Here is a 17,981-nt window from a genome sequence, read left to right as displayed (position 1 = left end):
AGGAGGAGGAGAAAAGGAGATGGAGATGGAGATGGAGATGGAGAAGAGAAAAGAATAGGAAGCAAAGGAGAAAAAGCAGGAAAATAAGAAAAGGAGAACAACAACAATCCATGGTATTTCAGGAAATGTTTATGAAAATATTGATGCAAACCATAAAATAAAACTGGCAAAGAACAATATACAATAAAGTAAGCAAACCCAGTAATAAAATATTACCTTGAACCTTCTGGCAAGGAATTTGTTCTTAATTTCCAAGAAATTACCCTTGCCCACATCCATCTTGAATGGCTCATTGATGATGGCAAACCTGACATCGTTCTGGATGTCTTGCCACCTTCCATACCCATGGGTAACAATACCAGCAAGCAGCCAATAATCATGTCTGCAAAAATAAAATATAAACAATCTATGTTGCAATACATATAATTTTCCAAACAGGTGCATATATACATTGAAAATATAAAAAGTGTAGTGATTTAGGACTCAAAGCCTACCTGCGGTGCCAGATCTCATACTCGCGGCCGGGAACAGCTGCCTTTTCCTCGTTTTGCCACAGTGTGTGCAGCTCAGTGAACCCACCATCAGCAATGTTGAACATGAACTTTCTCTTTGCCACGGAATCCACATCCTTCTTCTTGGAATCTTTCTTATCATCTTCCTCCTTCTTATCTTTGTCCTTGTCCTTATCTTTATCTCCTTCCTTCTCCTTTTCTTTCTCTTTGTCTTTCTCATCTTCCTTCTCCTCCTCCTCTTTCTTGACTTCTTCCTTCTTTTCAGCCTCCTTATCCTCCTCTGTCTTCTCAACTTTTTCAGCCTTGACCTCAGCCTGAAAAAGTTTATGATTATTGAGGAAAGAAAGAAAGAAAGAAAAAAGAAAGAAAGAAAGAAAAAAAAAAACAAAAACAAAAACATAAATCTAAGTAAAGTTAGCACAAAATAAATCTAAATAAAGTTAGTATTTCATCAAATTAACATTTGCTTCACTTGCCTCTTCCTTCTCTTCAGTCTTCTGTTCTTCCTTCTGTTCTTTTTCTTCAGTTTCCATTTTCACTTCCTCCTTCTTCTCCTCTTCCTTCTTGGTCTCCTCTACTTCCATCTTCTCTGGTTCCTCCTTCTTCTCAGTTTGTTCTGTTTCCTTCTTTTCTTCTTCCTCTGCCTTCACTTCTGGGGTTTCAGCAGGTTCATCCTTCTGTAAGGTTAAAAAGGTCTCATTATTTTGGAGTCTCTGCAACATGACACGGTAAAATGTATTGAGAACTGAGAAATCAGTTATCATAATTTGTAAAAAATCAAAACAAAAATTACAATGCAAAATTTACCTTTTCTTTTTCTCCTTCAGTTTTTTCTTCCTCCTTCTTTTCTACCTTCTCTTCCTTCTTTTCTTCTTCCTTTTCTGTCTCCTTTTCATCCTTCTTTTCTTTATCTTCAGCCTTCTTGTCATCTTCTTTCTTAGCTTCTTCCTTTTTGTCCTCTTCCTTGTCTTCTGATTCTCCCTTCACAGATGGTGCTGGAGATGGAGTTACACTTGTTGCTGGTGTGCCTAAAATGATGTATTGACAAATGATTAGCACTGTATGAGAAATCCTGAATGTTTATGGAAATGTAACATCAATAACAACAAAAAACAGGGACAAAATAATAGTTATGTATTAATTATGAAAAAATGAACACTCACCAGAAGCAGATGTTCCATTGCTTTTGCCACCATCAACTACAGCTGGCTCAACAGGCCTATTTAGAGCTTCTGGCATTGAGTAATGGCCATTGATTGTCTCAAACTCTGAAATCTGAAAATACAAATGTATAATTAGATCACAACCACAGCTAGTTTGGAGAGGATTAAGTGCGAACAAAGACCCCTGAGCCAATAATATATGTAGACTGCTTTAAGACAAATAAAAGCCTTACCATATTTTATTTTCATCAACTGTAACAAGATTTTATCTACCTGAAGAATAACAATAACCTGGCTTATAAAATGCAATACCTTTTTGCGAATGAGTGACATCACTCCGATTCTGGTGAGAACGTGTTGTCTACTTAATCCTTCACGAGGCACTCCATCAGCAAATGTTTCAGCATTGTCATTACCAGGTTCACACAAATGGCGCATGAAGAGAGATGTGTATGCTCTGAAGCACTTCTCACTCTTGCCTCGAAGGTCTCGAACCAACCTTTAAAAAAGAAGCCATATTAATTTCATTTTGATATAAGCAGTAACAAATATGAAACATTCACTGTCTGTGTCTTTGATCAGTTGCCTACAATGACCACAAATCAGCAGAACTTCATAAACAAAGTAGCCTACATTCAAATCCTGTTAGTGAGACATTTACTGGCTTGGCACCTCTTCCCACTTTGAGCCAGCCTGTAAGACTGAGGGTAGTGTTATATCATATTCAGAAGTTTAACAAAAGGAATCTACTAACATAAAAGTGTGCTTATTTTCCTATGGACCTACCATTGAGAGTTGAAGGCTTCTTGAGGGGGCATTCCATAACGCATAACTGCATTAAGGAAAGCCTTGCGCTGTCTGGCATTGAATCCCAGAACCTGTAAATATAATTACACATCAAACCACTGTCATTGTATATCAATAATTGTTTTGCAGTAAAGCTAAATATTTAATTACAAAAATTAGTTTGTATCATTTAAAAATACAATAATAAAACTGTATTAAAGGGCCTTTATGCCTTGGCCTTGCTTTGCCAATGCTCCTATGCCTCTAAAATTGATCTAGTCCACATTTTACAACCAAAACCACAAACTAACTGGTATGGCCAAGATTCATGGACACCATTTGATGAATCTTAATTATCTAATAAAATAATATCAATTACTACTATATTCTTACAATTGTACTTATTATATAGATTCCCTGAACACAACAATTACACACAAATTTGTATAATTCATAAACACATTTTTATACAAACATCAGAAGTTTGTATCTCCAATATCTTACTTCAATATTTCCTCCAACTCGGGCAAGAAGTGGTGGCAATGGACGATCACGGTCACCTCTGTCACCACGACGGCGTGATCTACGACCTCCTTCAGCTGAGGGCAAGTTTTAGATTAAAAGTACCTTAAGATTACAATTACGGAAATATATATGGTTAATACTGACAGGAGGCAAGTAATTTTCCTCATCTTTTCATTCATGTACTAATAATAGTACAATACCTGTGAAATACAAAACACTTACTTTCATTCTTTTCATCAAATTCATCATCATTATCATTATCTGATGGCATGGAGAAGTCAGAGTTGTAGTCTGATCCTTGTTCTTGCCAGCTAAGATCTTCTCTACCATCTGCTGCATCGTTATAGTTCACCTTGAAAATAATTTTGCAAAAAAAAAAATAAATAAATAAAAAAATAAATCATATAATTTTCTTTCAGGTTAAAGTCATTTCTTATAGATGAAACATAGCTACTAAATATTTATTTTGATGAAAATGACAAAACTGTTGATTACAACTAAATACTAACCTGTTTCCTGACTCGTTTACCCTTTCCAAGTGTTCTTGCCAGATCTTCCTGTTGTTGCTCGAAGTGATGGCGCAAAAGTCGTTCCCAGTAAAGGGAATCTGTATTATCTGCTTCTTGCTTCAAAACCTCAACATCCTCCATTTCCTCCTGTGTTAATAAAGTAAATCTTTATTATTATATGCAATTTTCATTAGAGGGGTGTGTGTGTGTGTGTGTGTATCTAAATAGTTTTCATTGACAGTACAACTAAAACTACTCACCTCTTCCCCTTCTTTGGTAACATATGAAGCAACCTTGAAAGAGCTGAGGTACTCATTAGCCCAGTTCTCCTTCTGTTCAATACCCTCCTTTGTACGGTCAAGGAGTTCCTCAATTGCCTGGTTATCATAATGGATAGCTTCATCCTCCTTGCCCTCCTCCTCTTTGAAAAGTTCTTCAGTACCAAACCTATGAAAGTATACAGTGCCTTTATTTCAAACATGAATATTCATCTGTATACCAAATAAAGGGAAATAAACTACTTGCCTTAATTCCTCTCTAACAAAAAGAAATTTAGAGAAATCTGACTGGTCTGAATCAAAATATACCTACAAAGTAAAGGCTTCAAAAAATTACAAAAGAAAGGAGACAATGAAAAACTGATGCCTACCTCAAGATATCATCCAATTCTTGTTTGGAGAAGTTTGTGGCTTTTGATCCCATTCCAGGACGGACAACCAAGTGGGTCAACATCATCTTTCTCTTGGCAACCTGTGTGACTCTTTCCTCCACAGAGTTACGAGTCACAAACCGGTAAATCATCACCTGTAGGAACAAAGCTTAGACTTATTTGTTGGAATAATTCATATACATACATATATATATACATACATATATATATATAATATATATATATATATATATATATATAAAGGCAATATAATTAGGTATTAAATTGAAGTTGTGCACTGGTATTCATAAAAAACTGAGCTATACTGTGTATATTTTAACATCAAAATTTTTTTAAAACTATAAATGACAAATAAAAATGTATATTGATTCTATGCCTCAATGAATTCCATAACATTAAGAGTGCTAGAAATATTGTGTTTAATTTACCTTATTTGCCTGACCAATACGATGAGCTCTGGAGAAAGCTTGAATATCGTTATGTGGATTCCAATCTGAATCGTAGATGATGACAGTATCTGCAGTGGCCAAGTTGATACCTAAACCACCCGCACGAGTAGACAATAAGAAAATAAACTGCTGGGCACCTGGAGCATTGAACCTGTATGGGAGATGAGAACATTGTAAATAAACCAAATACTGACTTGAATGCAATGGCTCTGTATAAATGGTTGCTATCACATATCAGAAAAAAATTCTTAGTAGATTTATACTGCACTGACCTATCAATGGCCTCTTGACGAGCTTGACCAGTGATGCCACCATCAATTCTTTCATATTTGTAGCCCATGCCCTCACAGAAGTCTTCCAGGACATCCAACATCCTTGTCATCTGAGAGAAAATCAACACACTGAAAAAAAGGGGAGAGACATTTAGAAGTCAATATTAATGAGGTTGGCTAAGAAGTTGAGGGAAAAATTTGGATGTCATTCTTATTCTTGATCTTGATCTTCAACTGCCCCCCCCCCCCCAACAACAACAACTGTTTTTCATATATCAAATAACTGCAACCTTCAAAGTGAAACTCACCGATGACCATCACGTTTGAGCTTCTCCAACATACTCTCCAAGAGAATGAACTTGCCACTGGCCTTCACAAGGTCTCTGCTTACATACATCCCATTTGGCAGTTTAGGGGCCTCTTCTGCTGCTGCTGGGAAGAGGTATGGATGGTTGCAACACTTCTTCAGATCCATAACAATGTTGAGCAAAGAAACCTGGAAAACAAAAGTGATATGAAATAATTACCCAATTACAAATATTTAAATTCTACTTGTGCTTATTTTATGATCACCGACTCCTCTTATATTCAGAGCTGAATAATGGGCTTATTTCATCTAAACAATTTATAGCACAATGCAGTATGACTGAAGTGCTGTAAAAGAGTATTCCTTTCAAACATATCTACACCCAAACTTTGTAAATGGAACTTACCTGTTGGCCTCCTCCTCTTGAGTTAAGGGCCTCAAAATTACGAGTAAGAATGTATTTGTAGTATTTCTTCTGCAGTGGTGATAACTCCACACGAATGATGAACTCTGACTTGGTTGGCATGTTCTGGTGAAAGAAAGAAAAAAATTATCAAAATATTATAGTCAACTGATTTCTACATTGCTCAGCTATCTATAGAGCAAGTATCAAAGCCTGTGGAAGAATGAGAATCGGTAATTTACCTTGAGTACATCAGTCTTCAATCTTCTCAACATGTGAGGTCCAAGTAAATCATGTAGTTTCTTAATCTGATCTTCTTTTGCAATATCTTCAAATTCATTTTGGAAGGAAGATAGATCAGAGAATTTTTCAGGACACAAGAAGTTGAGTAAATGGAAAAGTTCCTCCAGGTTGTTTTGAAGTGGGGTTCCAGTTAAAAGAAGACGATAAACGATGTTGTACTGGTTCAGCACACGGAAGAACTGTCCAAAAAGAGAGGCACATTAATCCAGCGTACAAATTTCAAAATATGAAAACACTAACACAAAGTTTAGCAGTCATATTTACACGTGTGCAAAAAAATCAAAATTACCTTAGACTGGTTACTCTTCAATCTGTGAGCTTCATCTACAACCAAGCAGGCCCACTCTAATGATCCTAAGCAAGCTTGATCCATAGATATCATCTCATAGGAAGTTAGAAGTACATTGAACTTTACATTTGTTGTACGGATACGTGTGGCTTTTGATGCACTTCGCACTGCTCCTTCTTCAAATGACAATTCGTGCTCACGAATCATAGATCGTGATTCTCTGTCGCCTACATATGTGACAACATAGAAATCTGGGGCCCACATCTCAAACTCTCTTTCCCAATTTATGATGGTGGAGAGTGGGACAGCAACAAGGAAGGGACCTTTGGAGTGTCCTTCTTTGTACAGTGAATACAAAAATGCAATTGTCTGAATTGTCTTTCCAAGACCCATCTCATCGGCCAAGATGGTGTCTGTTCCCTGACCCCAAGAATATCTGTAAAAAGAAGTGATATGCAGCATATAACATAACAGCTACACATACATGGCTCTAAAATAGATGGATATTCAAATCTTATATTTTGTTATTTTGGGTATTAGCAAGAAACAATATTAAGGCAATTATACAAATATGAATAACAATAATAACAAAAATAACAATAGTTAGAATAATAGTAAAGTATATCAATAATCATCATAATAATAATAAAAATTATAATTACTTAATTCCAATACTTTGTGAACCATTAAATGGCATTAGTTCTTCAATGAATCTCTCAAAAGTATTCTATCCTCACCTTAACCAATTCACACCCTCAAGCTGATACTCGTGAAGTGAGAGCCCAGTCATGTCCAAGTAGTCTGGCTGCTTCTCCCACTTCTTACTGAGGTTGGTTACTGGTTTATCAGGAGGAGGAGTGTATCGCCGGGGTGAAGAGGGCTCACGATCTTCCTCACCCAATTCTCGTGCCCTTGCCTTGCCTTTCTTTTTCCCCTTCTTACTCTTACCAACTATAAGTAAAAGAATAATAAATGAGTGAAAATCATATAAAATAAAACATTTGTTACCCTGTTACTGTATAGACATCATAACAACCACACGTTCTGCGGGGTACGGCTATACATGTGGAGATGTGCTAGAGCGCGTCAAGTGGGAAGTTCTGATACAGGTAGTGGACTCCCACCCCCAGCAGCTGGACATTGCCAGAAATCACCAGGGTCTACGACGCTGAGAGATTTCTAATACCCGTCACTGAGGGGTTAAAGTATGTAAACAAAACTATAAATATGACAAATCACAAAAGTGATAAATCATTTGAGAACACTAACCAGCATCAGCATTACATGCTGCTCTCAGATCATGATAAAACTCAATTGCAGTTTTTAAGCCAATAATCTCCTCATCCTCATCTTCCCATGTAGCTTGGTCATAGGGTAAGTCTCGCCATTTCACAAGATACTGTATGGTTCCATCCCGTAAAGAACGATGGTTCAACACACGATGGATTTTCAACCAGGTGGACTTGATTCCATATTTGTAATATCTGTCGATAAATTAAATATTAATTCATAAACTGCAATGCACCCAACCATCTTTCACCTATATATACACAGTACACAATAATATTACCATGAAAATATTTTGTATTTCTACCTTTCTTCCAAGGAGTTCGGATCAATGCTTTTGCCACGTCTTTGTGAACCTACTTCATCATCATCATCCATACCAGGTACAGGAGGCTCATCTGGATCAAACTTTTTGAAGTATGAACGCAACATCTAAAAGGAAGGAATAATATTATTGTTTAAATATTTTTAGAGATTTTACAAACTGACATGCCTACACCAAGCTCACAAATAATAAGAGGTATATTAAAGCAAATAACACACCAACATACAAGCCCATAATATTATAATAAAAGTTGATATGACTATTGAAATTGTGGAAGTGATAAAAGGTTTTACCTGAGGATGATGTACATCCAGCATGAGTTCTGAAATCCAAGAGCAGTGCCAGTAGGACATGTCAACCCACTTCACCAAAAACTCGCGCAACTGTTTGAACTGATATTTTTCCCATTTGTCTCCAACAATCTCCTTCCAATTCTCTGGTGGCTTTGGAGGGTCAACATATCTGCAATCACAGAAGGAAAGATTCAGACATTGCATAATAGAAAATACATTTATATATGGACTGTATATCGCATCAATTGTCAGAAAAGAATATCCAAGACTATACCACAAGAGAAGGAAAGCAAAGCAGGACTTACCTCCAGAATAGGATCTTCTGGACTTTTCCTGGCAAAGGCTCACAAGCACAGCGCTGACAAGTCCATTCTCCTTCAGGTACTTCAAACAAGGGTGGCGACAAGCAATATGTATGGTATGCATTCACACATGAATCACAGCAAAGAAGTTCACCACCATCCTAGAAGAAAGATATAGTTAAAAGAACTGTTGCCCCATAATTCAGGATCTTTATATTTTTTTATTTTTTTTTTTTTTTACAGAGAAAGAGAAAGAGAAAGAGAGAGAGAGAGAGAGAGGGGAGAGTGAGAGAGAGAGAAGGAGAAAGAGGGAGAGAGAGAAGGGAGAGCAGAGATAGAAAGAAAGAAAGAGAGAGAGAGAGAAAAGAGAGAGAGAGAGAGAAAAGAGAGAGAGAGAAGGAGAGAGAGAGAGAAGGAGAGAGAGAGAGAAAAAGAGAAAGAGGAGAGAGAAGAAAGAGAAGAGAATAGAGGAGAGAAAAGGGAGAGAGAGAGAGAGAGAGAGGGATGGAGGGAAGAGAGGATGGAGGGAGGGAGGGAGGGAGAGAGAGATGGAGAGGTAAGAGAGAGGGAGGAGGGAGGGAGGGAGGAGAGAGGAGGGAGGAGAGGAGGGAGAGAGAGAGAGAGAGAAGGAGAGAGAGAGAGAGAGAGAGAGAGAGAGAGAGGTGAGGGAGGGAGAACGATCGAGCAAACGAGGGGGGTAGGGAGGGAGGGGGAGAGGGAGAACGATCGAGCAAACGAGGGGGGTAGGGAGGGAGGGAGAGAAAGAGAGAGAAAAAAAAAAAGAAAGAGAAAGAGAGAGAGAGAGAGAGAGAGAGAGAGAGAGAGAGAGAGAGAGAGAGAGAGAGAGAGAGAGAGAGAGAGAAAAGGTGGTGTGGGGAGAGAAGAGAGGAAAGGAGACAAAATAAAAAGAGGGAGGGAGGGGAGGGGACAGGAGAGGAAAGGAAAGAGGACAGGAGAGGAGGGGAGAGGAAAGGAAAGGAGGGGAGAGAAGAAGAAAGGAAAGGAAAGGAAAGAAAAAGGAAAGGAGGGAGAAGAAAGGAAAGGAAAGGAGGAGAAAGAAAAAGGAAAGGAAAAGGAGGAGAAAGGAAAGGAAGGGGAAGGAAAGGGGAAAAAAGGAAACAAGAGGAGAGAAAGATTACTAACCTTACAAACTTTACAGTACTCCATATGTTCATCTTCTTCCTTGACTCCCTCTGACTCACAAGTGGGGCATGACCACTTGCCCTCAGGAGCCTCTTCCAATTCTGGTTCAAGACACACCAGATGGTAAGCCTTAGGACAAGTGTCACAAAGGATGATCTCACCACCCTGCTGACATACCTCGCAGTAATCCTGATTTGGGGGAGACTGATTAAGTTAAAAGAAACGAGTCAGTATCAATGTCCAGACTCCAGTTTCCTTATATCTTAACTAAAGAATTGCTTAATTACATAAAAATTAACAACTAAAGAGCATTCCACACCAAGCATTCTTATAAAAGCTATAGTCATTCTTAATCATGCAACTTATAGTAGTATAAGTTAACACAAATACACTCACTTGATGATCGGTTTCGTATCCATCCTCATCTTTAGCCTTCATACGTTTTTTACGTTTATTTTTGTTGCCAATCTTGGTTTTGGCTTTCTTTTTGGGTGCATTTTGCTGTTCTGCCTCATCTTCTGCCTTGTTCATGTCCTCTGCCTCAGCCAGCATTTGCTCAAACTCTGCATCACTGTCTTGGCTTGATTCATCCTCCTGTTTATCCCAAGAGGAGTTAAAAAAAGAAAAGAAATATTATCAGTAAATGTACCAGAAGATGAGGTTTACACTATGATTAGGCCTAGTTCATAGTTTGCAGCTAAGAAAACAAGGAAATGATACTACACAACTAGGTGATATAAATGAAGCTGATTTTTTTTTTTTTTTTTTTCTTTCTTCTTTAATCGAAAGTAGGCAATCTCACAGCCCACAATCTATAAAGAGGGTGCACGCTGCCTGGCAGTCAATAAAGTTTCATGATAAAGAGGGATATAAACCCTTTTTGTGAGGTGTAGGTGCAAAAGGGAGGAGGCCTTATCATATAAACCTTACATGCCAAGTACTTGAGATTTTGTAACATACTTTCTGGGACTCCTGCAGGACCGGCTCATTGTTTTTGTTCAGTCCTTTGGTGTGGCCCTGCGATGAGGTGGGTGCCAAAGGACAGGGAAGTTTTAAAGCAAAATGAATTGGACTGTGAGAGCATTGCATAAATTTAACTTGGGAATAATGGGAAAGCACTTACAGTGCCTGAATATAAATACTAAGAATGGTTAGTATCATCTAAATTAAGAATGAAAAACAAAAATAAAAAAACAAAAAACAAAAAAGCAGAAATAACCGTCAATTTCAATTTAGGTAATTGCTAGAAAAGAATTTTGCCAGAAAGATACTCTGTAATACTTTGATAAACAATGAAATTTATTAACAGCTTGGGAGCTTAGCTTGGTCTAGCAGATGAGGAGAAGTAATGTCACGATTCTGCAACATATAACTGAGATCTGTGAGATTGCAAGACGACAAATTTCTGGGGATTAAAACTAGAATTGCCAATTAGAAATAAACAGAACAAATTCTCTCAGTACTTTTAATATGGAAAATCTCTCTTTAAAAGACAAAGTATCCCAGAAAAACAATAGAAAAAAAAAAAAAAAAAAGTTTTAGAATATACGATCAGAAGACAGGAGTGAAGAGGATTCTAGATTTTCTCTCTCTTCATAAGTTATTAAACTTATGAGGAGAGAGAGCTTCACCTTTTTGGGAATATCAAATTCAAATGACACTATGAATTAATCTTTCATCAATAACCTAGTGACAAAGCACTGGCATTTTGTGAAATATTTCAAATGGAGCATGCTAACTTAATTCTAAATAATATAGAAAAGAAGATACACTTGTGGCTAGTATACAATAATTTACCGTGTCCAACTGAACCCAATAACAAAATGTACAAGGATTAAGAAATAATATGTAACCATCATCCCAAATATCCTAAACAGTGCTAGCAGGATATTTAGGTTGATATCACTTTGCTCTATTTACAAAACAATTAGAACTTGAAAAATTATGTCAAGTTACTGGCACAAGAGTTTCTTCAAAACTACAATTATTAACCAAAATAGACCATCTCACCAGACTCACCGAGGTGTCCTTCTTCCTCTTCCCTAACTTAATCTTCAAAGTTGGAACTTTTCCACCCTTTTTGCTTTTCCCTTCTGCTGTAGCAGTGCGTTTTCGGCCACGTTTTTTCTTACCAACGCCTTCACTATCATCATCAAAGTCTTCCTCTACTTCTTCATCTACCTTGGCTTTTCTAGGGCGTCCCCGACCCTTGGGTGTTATCTGCTGATATATGTAATGATTAATTAGAATTGGTAGAACCACAATGAAAAAAACCCTCTCTCTCTAACATCTTATCAGTTCTTGTGAACTAAAAGACAAGCATGAAAATGCTACTGATTTCCACATTACATATATAAATAATGCTATGACCTAATCTACAACAAAATATCTTACTTGTACCGGTGCTGGTTCTGGTTCCTCTTCTTCCTCCTCTTCTACAATTTCATCTTCCTCCTCCTCTTCCTGCTGCTGATTGCGAGCCGTGAATTCACGCCACTTTGCAGCTACCAACATCATCAACTTAGACACTGGTACCTTTTAGATTAGATTACAAAGATTATATTATTATTTCTTTTAAGAGTATCTAATCGTTTCAGCACAAAATACTTATGAAAATATCTTCTATCACAAAATTCATTAAATGCAAAACTTAAGTAAACTAAACTTTCCCCATGAGAAGGTTAATAAAAAATATGGCAACACAAACAGCAAATATCTTACCCTTGGATTTTCCTTAGCCAGAAGTGGACGTACATGTTGCTGGAACAACTTGTAAGTTGTAAGGTTCTGAAAATCTGAGTCAGTGTACTCCAATTCGACATCATTCAGCCCAAAGCTTTCACACACCTCAGCAACTGTTGGCATTTGATCTCCTCCACCTGTGAAATCATCTGACAGGATAACTCAAAACTCTACTGAGGTTAAATCTACCCTTATGTGATGTCGAATGTAATATTTTTTTTAATGCATCAAACTGTAATGCTGATAAAAAGAAGTTCTTATAACCTGTATTACTCACTTGATTCTGGTACAGTTGCTGTGGGAGTTGCAGGAGGCCTCCCACGTCCTTTTCCACGACCCCTTCCTTTTGGGGTTTCTTCTTGATTGTCTGAGTCAACACGGCCACCCTCTTCTTCATATTCACCTTCCTATTTATAATTATGAATATTCATAAGTGTCTTGGGTAAGTTTCATTAGCTATGCTAACTCTACTCAAGAAATTAGTTATTACCAATATATTATTACATCATTAATGTAAATAAAATGATCAATTAAATTAGTACCATTTCTCAATACTATAATAAAATGTATCTCAGTAATACAATCTTCAATATCTAATGACCAGGAAATGTCTTCAAATACTTTAAACTTTATCCTGGTAATATTTTCTAGAGACTTTTATAATTTTTTCAAACCAGAATGTGAAATCACACAGCAATACTTACACTCTCACTCTCATCTTTCTTCTTTCGTTTTTTCCGCCCACGCTCACCGCGTGAGGACTTTCTCTTTTTACTTTTCTTTCGTTTCCGTTTTCCTCCACCCCACTCTTCATCTTGTTCTTCTTCATTTGAATCACCTTGATCTTGTTCTTCTTCTTCCCCTTCCCCTTGTTCCTCCTCCTCCTCTGCAATACAAATATCATTCATAGGGGCAAAATGTAACAAAATAAAGTATACTTCTGACAAGTTTGTTACAGATAGAACTTTTAGTGACACCATTAAGAGTCAAGATACATCTAATAACTGTGCGCAGTACCAAAAGATCTTAAAAATTTAAGTACAAGAATCCTTTCCTGAAAAGATACAGGATGAATTATGGTTCAGATAATAATTACTTTTAACAATGTTGGTTTTCTGAGTAAAACTCACACCTTTCCTTTTATTTCAACCCCCCCCCCCTTTAAATCCATTTTTCTACTAATTTATTTCTGATTACAGCCAAAATAAGATGAGAAAATTAGTGCCTTTTTGACACACTGTGATTATTGGTTTACACAATTTTCATGAATTTTGGTTAATAATTACAAGACTGGTGATACAATAATCTATTACTGGACCATTCTCCCCTAGAATCACCAAACTGAATTGGCCTGAAGGGCATGAGCTATGGGGCTACTAGTGCTCGCTCCCTCTTGCTTTTTCACAAAAAGCAAATATATTTCTGAATATTTCATAATAACCATAGTTATACAATGAACTTGATATATTCCTGTTTACTTATTTTACAAGGTGTAACATTAAACTATAAGCAATTTTTTCCTTGTATTTGATTGATGGATGTGTTCTGTTGTATTTATCAAGAGGTAAACTGGGCTGTTATGAACTGCTTTGCCTTCCGTTCACCTGAAGGATTCCCTCCCTTCAAGACCATTAACCCTTTCCCTACGGGTAGTATTCATAGTGGCCCAGGCCTTGCTGCCGGGGGCTTATATCATTGCCCTAGCATGTATGACTGCTCATGCCAAATAACAGTATCCCTTACTATTTCTTCGTAATACTACAATCATATGTTGTATTTTCACTTTTCATTGTTTCCTGAAATCTCTACTTGCCATATTTCCTGATAAATCAGGTCTATAGTCTGAATAAAGTAAGCAGTGTGTGGCATCATGGAGTTGAAATCGTCGGTTTGTTGTATTTTTTTTTATTATCATTTTTTTTGCATAGTAAAAATGAGTGTTAAAAATGACTTAATCACACTTTCAGTGGCAGAAAAATAATATTTTGCTGTGATTGTAAAAAAAAAAAAAAAAAAAAAAAAAAAATCATGGCATGTCCATCCATACACCATGGCATGTACGTACATGCCCCCAGCAGATAGTCCAGCCATGCCATGGTATGTGCGTACATGCCACCCGTCGGTAAAGGGCTAAAACAATATTTTTGTTTTCTTCTAAGACCACAAATTATACAAACATGAGCATACTGTTATTGATGATGATATAGATCCCTGCTGTATCATGTGCGCCTAGCCAGGGGGCTAGGCCCCACAGACCCTTGTGGCTTTAATACAAAATTATCTATATATTCCCTAGCCAGGGAGCTCTGACCTGGAATCGACACCACACTTAAAAAGACACATTTCTCCCCGGCATTTGTCAGACATATATAAATATAAATATAAATCAACATTTATATATATATATTTATATATATAATGTATATATAAATATAAATATATATATATATATATATATATATATATATTATATATATATATATATATATATATATATTATATATATATATATATATATATATATATATATATATATATATTATATATGAATGAATGTATGAGTGTGTCTGCGTACGTGCATGTAAGTATGTATCTACATGAGTATGTGCATGTTTGTGGGTGTACATATGTTTAAGTCAGATGCAGAACTGGACTAGTAAAAGATATGTTCTCTAAACTCCGTAACATCTAAATAGTCAGCAAGCTCTTAAAAAAGAAAGAAAGAAAGAAAGAAAGTATGGTCAACTCTCCTGTATAGTTGCAAGACCTGGACAATGATAACTGAAACAAACCCTTACACTTCCCGAGTGCCCAATGAGGAGATCCTCAGAAAAATTGAACACAAGCTTTTAGAATTGATTGATTGTGTGTAGATGTGTGCGTTTTTGTAGCTGTGTATGTGTAGGTGTGTGTGTGTTATTTGCATGTATATGTATGTTTCTATGTGTGTGTACACACATGTATGCATGCACGTGTGTGTGTGTATATATGCGTATATATGCATATATGTGAATATATGCATGTAATATATAGATGGGTGTGTGTGTATTAAATGCATATATATCTGTGTATGTGTTAACAAGTGTGAACATGTGTATGTGTATATTTACCTGTGTGTGTGTGTTGTGTGTGTGTGTGTGTGTGTGTGCTGTGTGGTGGTGTGTGTGTCGTGTGTGGTTGGTGGTTGTGTGTGTGTGTGGTGGTGTGTGTGTGATTGTGTGTGTGTGTGTGGTGGTGTGTGGTGTGTGAGTGGTGTGTGTGTGGTGTGGTTGGTGTGGGTTGTGTGTGGTGTGGTGGTGTGTGTGTGGTGGTTGGGTGTGTGTGGTGGTGGTGTGTGTGTGTTGTGGTGGTGGTGTGTGTGTGTGTGGGTGGTGTGTGTGTGTGGTGTTGGTGGTGTGTGTGTGTGGAGGTGTGGTGTGTTGGGTGTTGTTGGTGTGGTGTGTGTGGCGGTGGTGGTGTTGTGTGTGTGGCGGTGGTGGTGTTGTGTGTGTGGCGCGGTGGTGTGTTGTGTGTGTGCGTGTGTAGATGTGTGTGTGCATGTGTATAGATGTGTGTGTGCATGTGTATAGATGTGTGTGTGCATGCATGCGTGCGTGCGTGTGTGCATGCATGTGTGTGTGTGCATGCATGTGTGTGTGTGTGCATGCGTGCATGCATGCATGTGTGTATATACTGTATATACTTATGAGTGTTTGTCGATGTGTGCATGCGTGCGTGTATACGTATATAATTGTGTGTGTGTGAATGTGCGTTTTGTGCCTGCCTGAGCTCTTGCAAAAATTCAGGCAAGCCAGAAACAGAAATCAATATAAGTTTTTTTTCTTCTAATATATATGTTGTAGAGGTTTGCCAACTTTTACTCAAGTGCCAACATGAATGGAGGTTATACTTAACATATGATGTCACTATTAGGTTAGATTTAAGATACTTGGTTAATGTTACAGAGGGTGACACACACAGATAGAGGGGAAATGGACATCAACATCTTATAGAAATAGCCATAAACAGACACAGATACAGCTGCTGGGGCCTTGTATTTACCATGAAATGACAAAAATATCCACTCAGAAACTAAGTCCACAACATCCTTACACAACTAGAGTTCTTAGTGTTGCATTTTCTTAAAGTCCATTTTTTAAAAATTGTCATGAAGTGCTAATAAAGGGAGGTACAGGGGAGCCTACCCCCTCCCCCTGTCAAGGGAATAAATAGAAAGTAGGAAAGGTAGGTTGGGATTTTTGAGTTCATATGATACCCCAATGTTTAGTTAAGTGCAAATAAACCATCAGGAAATAGGTAGAGGAAATGTATAAAAATCTGTTTTGGGGAGTTTGTCTCTGGAGGGTGCATGGCTCTTGTTAACAAATACAGATAGTTATTCATCAGAGATCACATTTCACATGAACCTGAATAAGACACATCAGATACAATTATTTTCAAAGCTATTGTTGTTTTTCATAAATTTATAATATTAATAAAAATTAAATATAATGAACCATAGGCCTACAAACAGGTCAGGCAAACGAGTAAGTTGTGATATAGGTTTGAATACAAGCCCCCTCTGCCAGAGCCTACAAGCACAGGCCCCATGCCGGGCTCCAGGCCAGAAGGCTCCCTCGGCGGGTTCGAATTGCGCGCCGAAGCCGAGGCGGGAGGGTCGGCCAGCCTGCGTCAGCGACGGGCGCGGGTGCCAGATGTGTGCCCAACAAACGTTGCTTCAAACATCAACAAACCTTAGCATTTTCGAGTTTAACATGCCTCAATCTCATTCTATTAGAGTCTTCTGGTTGAGAGAGGTATATATTATAATGCTATTTCAGTGAAAAAGCGTCGCATGCTCTCATTTTGGGGACCGGCTCGTCAGCGACACGGAAGAGACCTAGCATGATGCATCCCATTCCTGTCGCTGACTAGCCGACCCTCTTTTGTAATTGCGTCCACCCAAGAAAATGCTAACACAGATTTTCTTTAACAATCCTTCACTAAAACCAAATGCTTTGTTTCCACACACATCTACTTGCATTTCTGAGGCGAACAATCAAATAAAATGCCTCTTCGGTCGACCAATAACAGTAATAAGGTCTATTTTCCTGAGCAACGCGACCTCACGCCGGCCCATTCAAAACAAAGCTCTATCAAACTTTAAAAAATCCACAAACTTACCTCTGTACTCCGTTTCCTCCACGTCCGAGGGCATCTCTGGCGTCTCGCTGTACTAACAAACACAATTTTTCGGTAGATTTTTTTCTGATTTTTCTACCAAACAACAAAAATAAGAAGGGCAGCGAACCCGGCGACCGCCACCTCGTCCGATCGCGTCGCCGCTGAATGTTTGTCGCCGTCGGGTTTTTCGGACAAAAGAGCCTCCAGTGCGCATGCGTGCGAGCCAGTACAAGGTGGCTTACGACGTTTGTACTGGTACCAGAATAAAATTTAGTTATAAGGACCAAAAAGCGAACTACTAAAACCTCGTGTTCATGTTACTGTATAATGTTGGATTTCGTAAACTGGCGCGAGAGTTCAGGCAAGTGCAAGTTTGCGATATTCAACTGTAGGAGTTGTCTGCATAGGTTTTCCTTATGTGGCAAATGCAATCTCAATCCTTACAATAATTACAGACGAACACGAAGCTCTCTCAGCCAAAATGGCTTACGCCTCTTATTCATTCAGCTTCAGTAAAGTCGCTCAGAGCGACCGCTTA

At 37.8% G+C, this 17,981-nt stretch overlaps 1 protein-coding gene across 27 annotated transcripts in view; it reads right to left on the bottom strand.

Annotated features, from left to right (window-relative positions):
* Positions 1 to 17,624, bottom strand: part of LOC119577821 (chromodomain-helicase-DNA-binding protein Mi-2 homolog) — a 25,964-nt gene extending 8,340 nt beyond the window's left edge. For 7 of the 27 annotated variants that reach the window (XR_005229150.1, XR_005229151.1, XR_005229152.1 and 4 more), the window contains exons 1-31: positions 17,444 to 17,624; positions 12,985 to 13,166; positions 12,558 to 12,687; positions 12,260 to 12,429; positions 11,933 to 12,073; positions 11,549 to 11,761; positions 9,935 to 10,132; positions 9,539 to 9,742; positions 8,399 to 8,556; positions 8,094 to 8,262; positions 7,783 to 7,907; positions 7,458 to 7,672; positions 6,926 to 7,139; positions 6,189 to 6,624; positions 5,839 to 6,078; positions 5,600 to 5,722; positions 5,195 to 5,382; positions 4,887 to 5,015; positions 4,594 to 4,765; positions 4,145 to 4,299; positions 3,756 to 3,942; positions 3,496 to 3,642; positions 3,209 to 3,338; positions 2,966 to 3,060; positions 2,462 to 2,553; positions 1,988 to 2,174; positions 1,676 to 1,787; positions 1,320 to 1,540; positions 989 to 1,189; positions 495 to 826; positions 217 to 382 (exon numbers count right to left, since the gene is read on the bottom strand). Coding sequence is in view for 18 of the 27 variants with exons in the window: in XM_037925396.1 (XP_037781324.1) it covers positions 217 to 382; positions 495 to 826; positions 989 to 1,189; positions 1,320 to 1,540; positions 1,676 to 1,787; positions 1,988 to 2,174; positions 2,462 to 2,553; positions 2,966 to 3,060; positions 3,209 to 3,338; positions 3,496 to 3,642; positions 3,756 to 3,942; positions 4,145 to 4,299; positions 4,594 to 4,765; positions 4,887 to 5,015; positions 5,195 to 5,382; positions 5,600 to 5,722; positions 5,839 to 6,078; positions 6,189 to 6,624; positions 6,926 to 7,139; positions 7,458 to 7,672; positions 7,783 to 7,907; positions 8,094 to 8,262; positions 8,399 to 8,556; positions 9,539 to 9,742; positions 9,935 to 10,132; positions 11,549 to 11,761; positions 11,933 to 12,073; positions 12,260 to 12,429; positions 12,558 to 12,687; positions 12,985 to 13,166; positions 17,444 to 17,477 (5,466 nt within the window). In the remaining 9 variants the exon portion in view is untranslated. Of the gene's footprint in view, positions 1 to 216; positions 383 to 494; positions 827 to 988; positions 1,190 to 1,319; positions 1,541 to 1,675; positions 1,788 to 1,987; positions 2,175 to 2,461; positions 2,554 to 2,965; positions 3,061 to 3,208; positions 3,339 to 3,495; positions 3,643 to 3,755; positions 3,943 to 4,144; positions 4,300 to 4,593; positions 4,766 to 4,886; positions 5,016 to 5,194; positions 5,383 to 5,599; positions 5,723 to 5,838; positions 6,079 to 6,188; positions 6,625 to 6,925; positions 7,140 to 7,457; positions 7,673 to 7,782; positions 7,908 to 8,093; positions 8,263 to 8,398; positions 8,557 to 9,538; positions 9,743 to 9,934; positions 10,133 to 10,498; positions 10,643 to 11,548; positions 11,762 to 11,932; positions 12,074 to 12,259; positions 12,430 to 12,557; positions 12,688 to 12,984; positions 13,167 to 17,443 lie in introns of those variants that run through there. The other 20 variants (XR_005229154.1, XM_037925405.1, XR_005229155.1 and 17 more) reach the window with 16 other exon arrangements.
* Between the last annotated feature and the right edge of the window lie 357 nt (positions 17,625 to 17,981).

The sequence above is a fragment of the Penaeus monodon genome, chromosome 10 (genome assembly GCF_015228065.2).
Source record: "Penaeus monodon isolate SGIC_2016 chromosome 10, NSTDA_Pmon_1, whole genome shotgun sequence".
Classification (NCBI taxonomy): domain Eukaryota; kingdom Metazoa; phylum Arthropoda; class Malacostraca; order Decapoda; family Penaeidae; genus Penaeus; species Penaeus monodon.
This window is presented reverse-complemented; position numbering and strand designations above follow the sequence as displayed.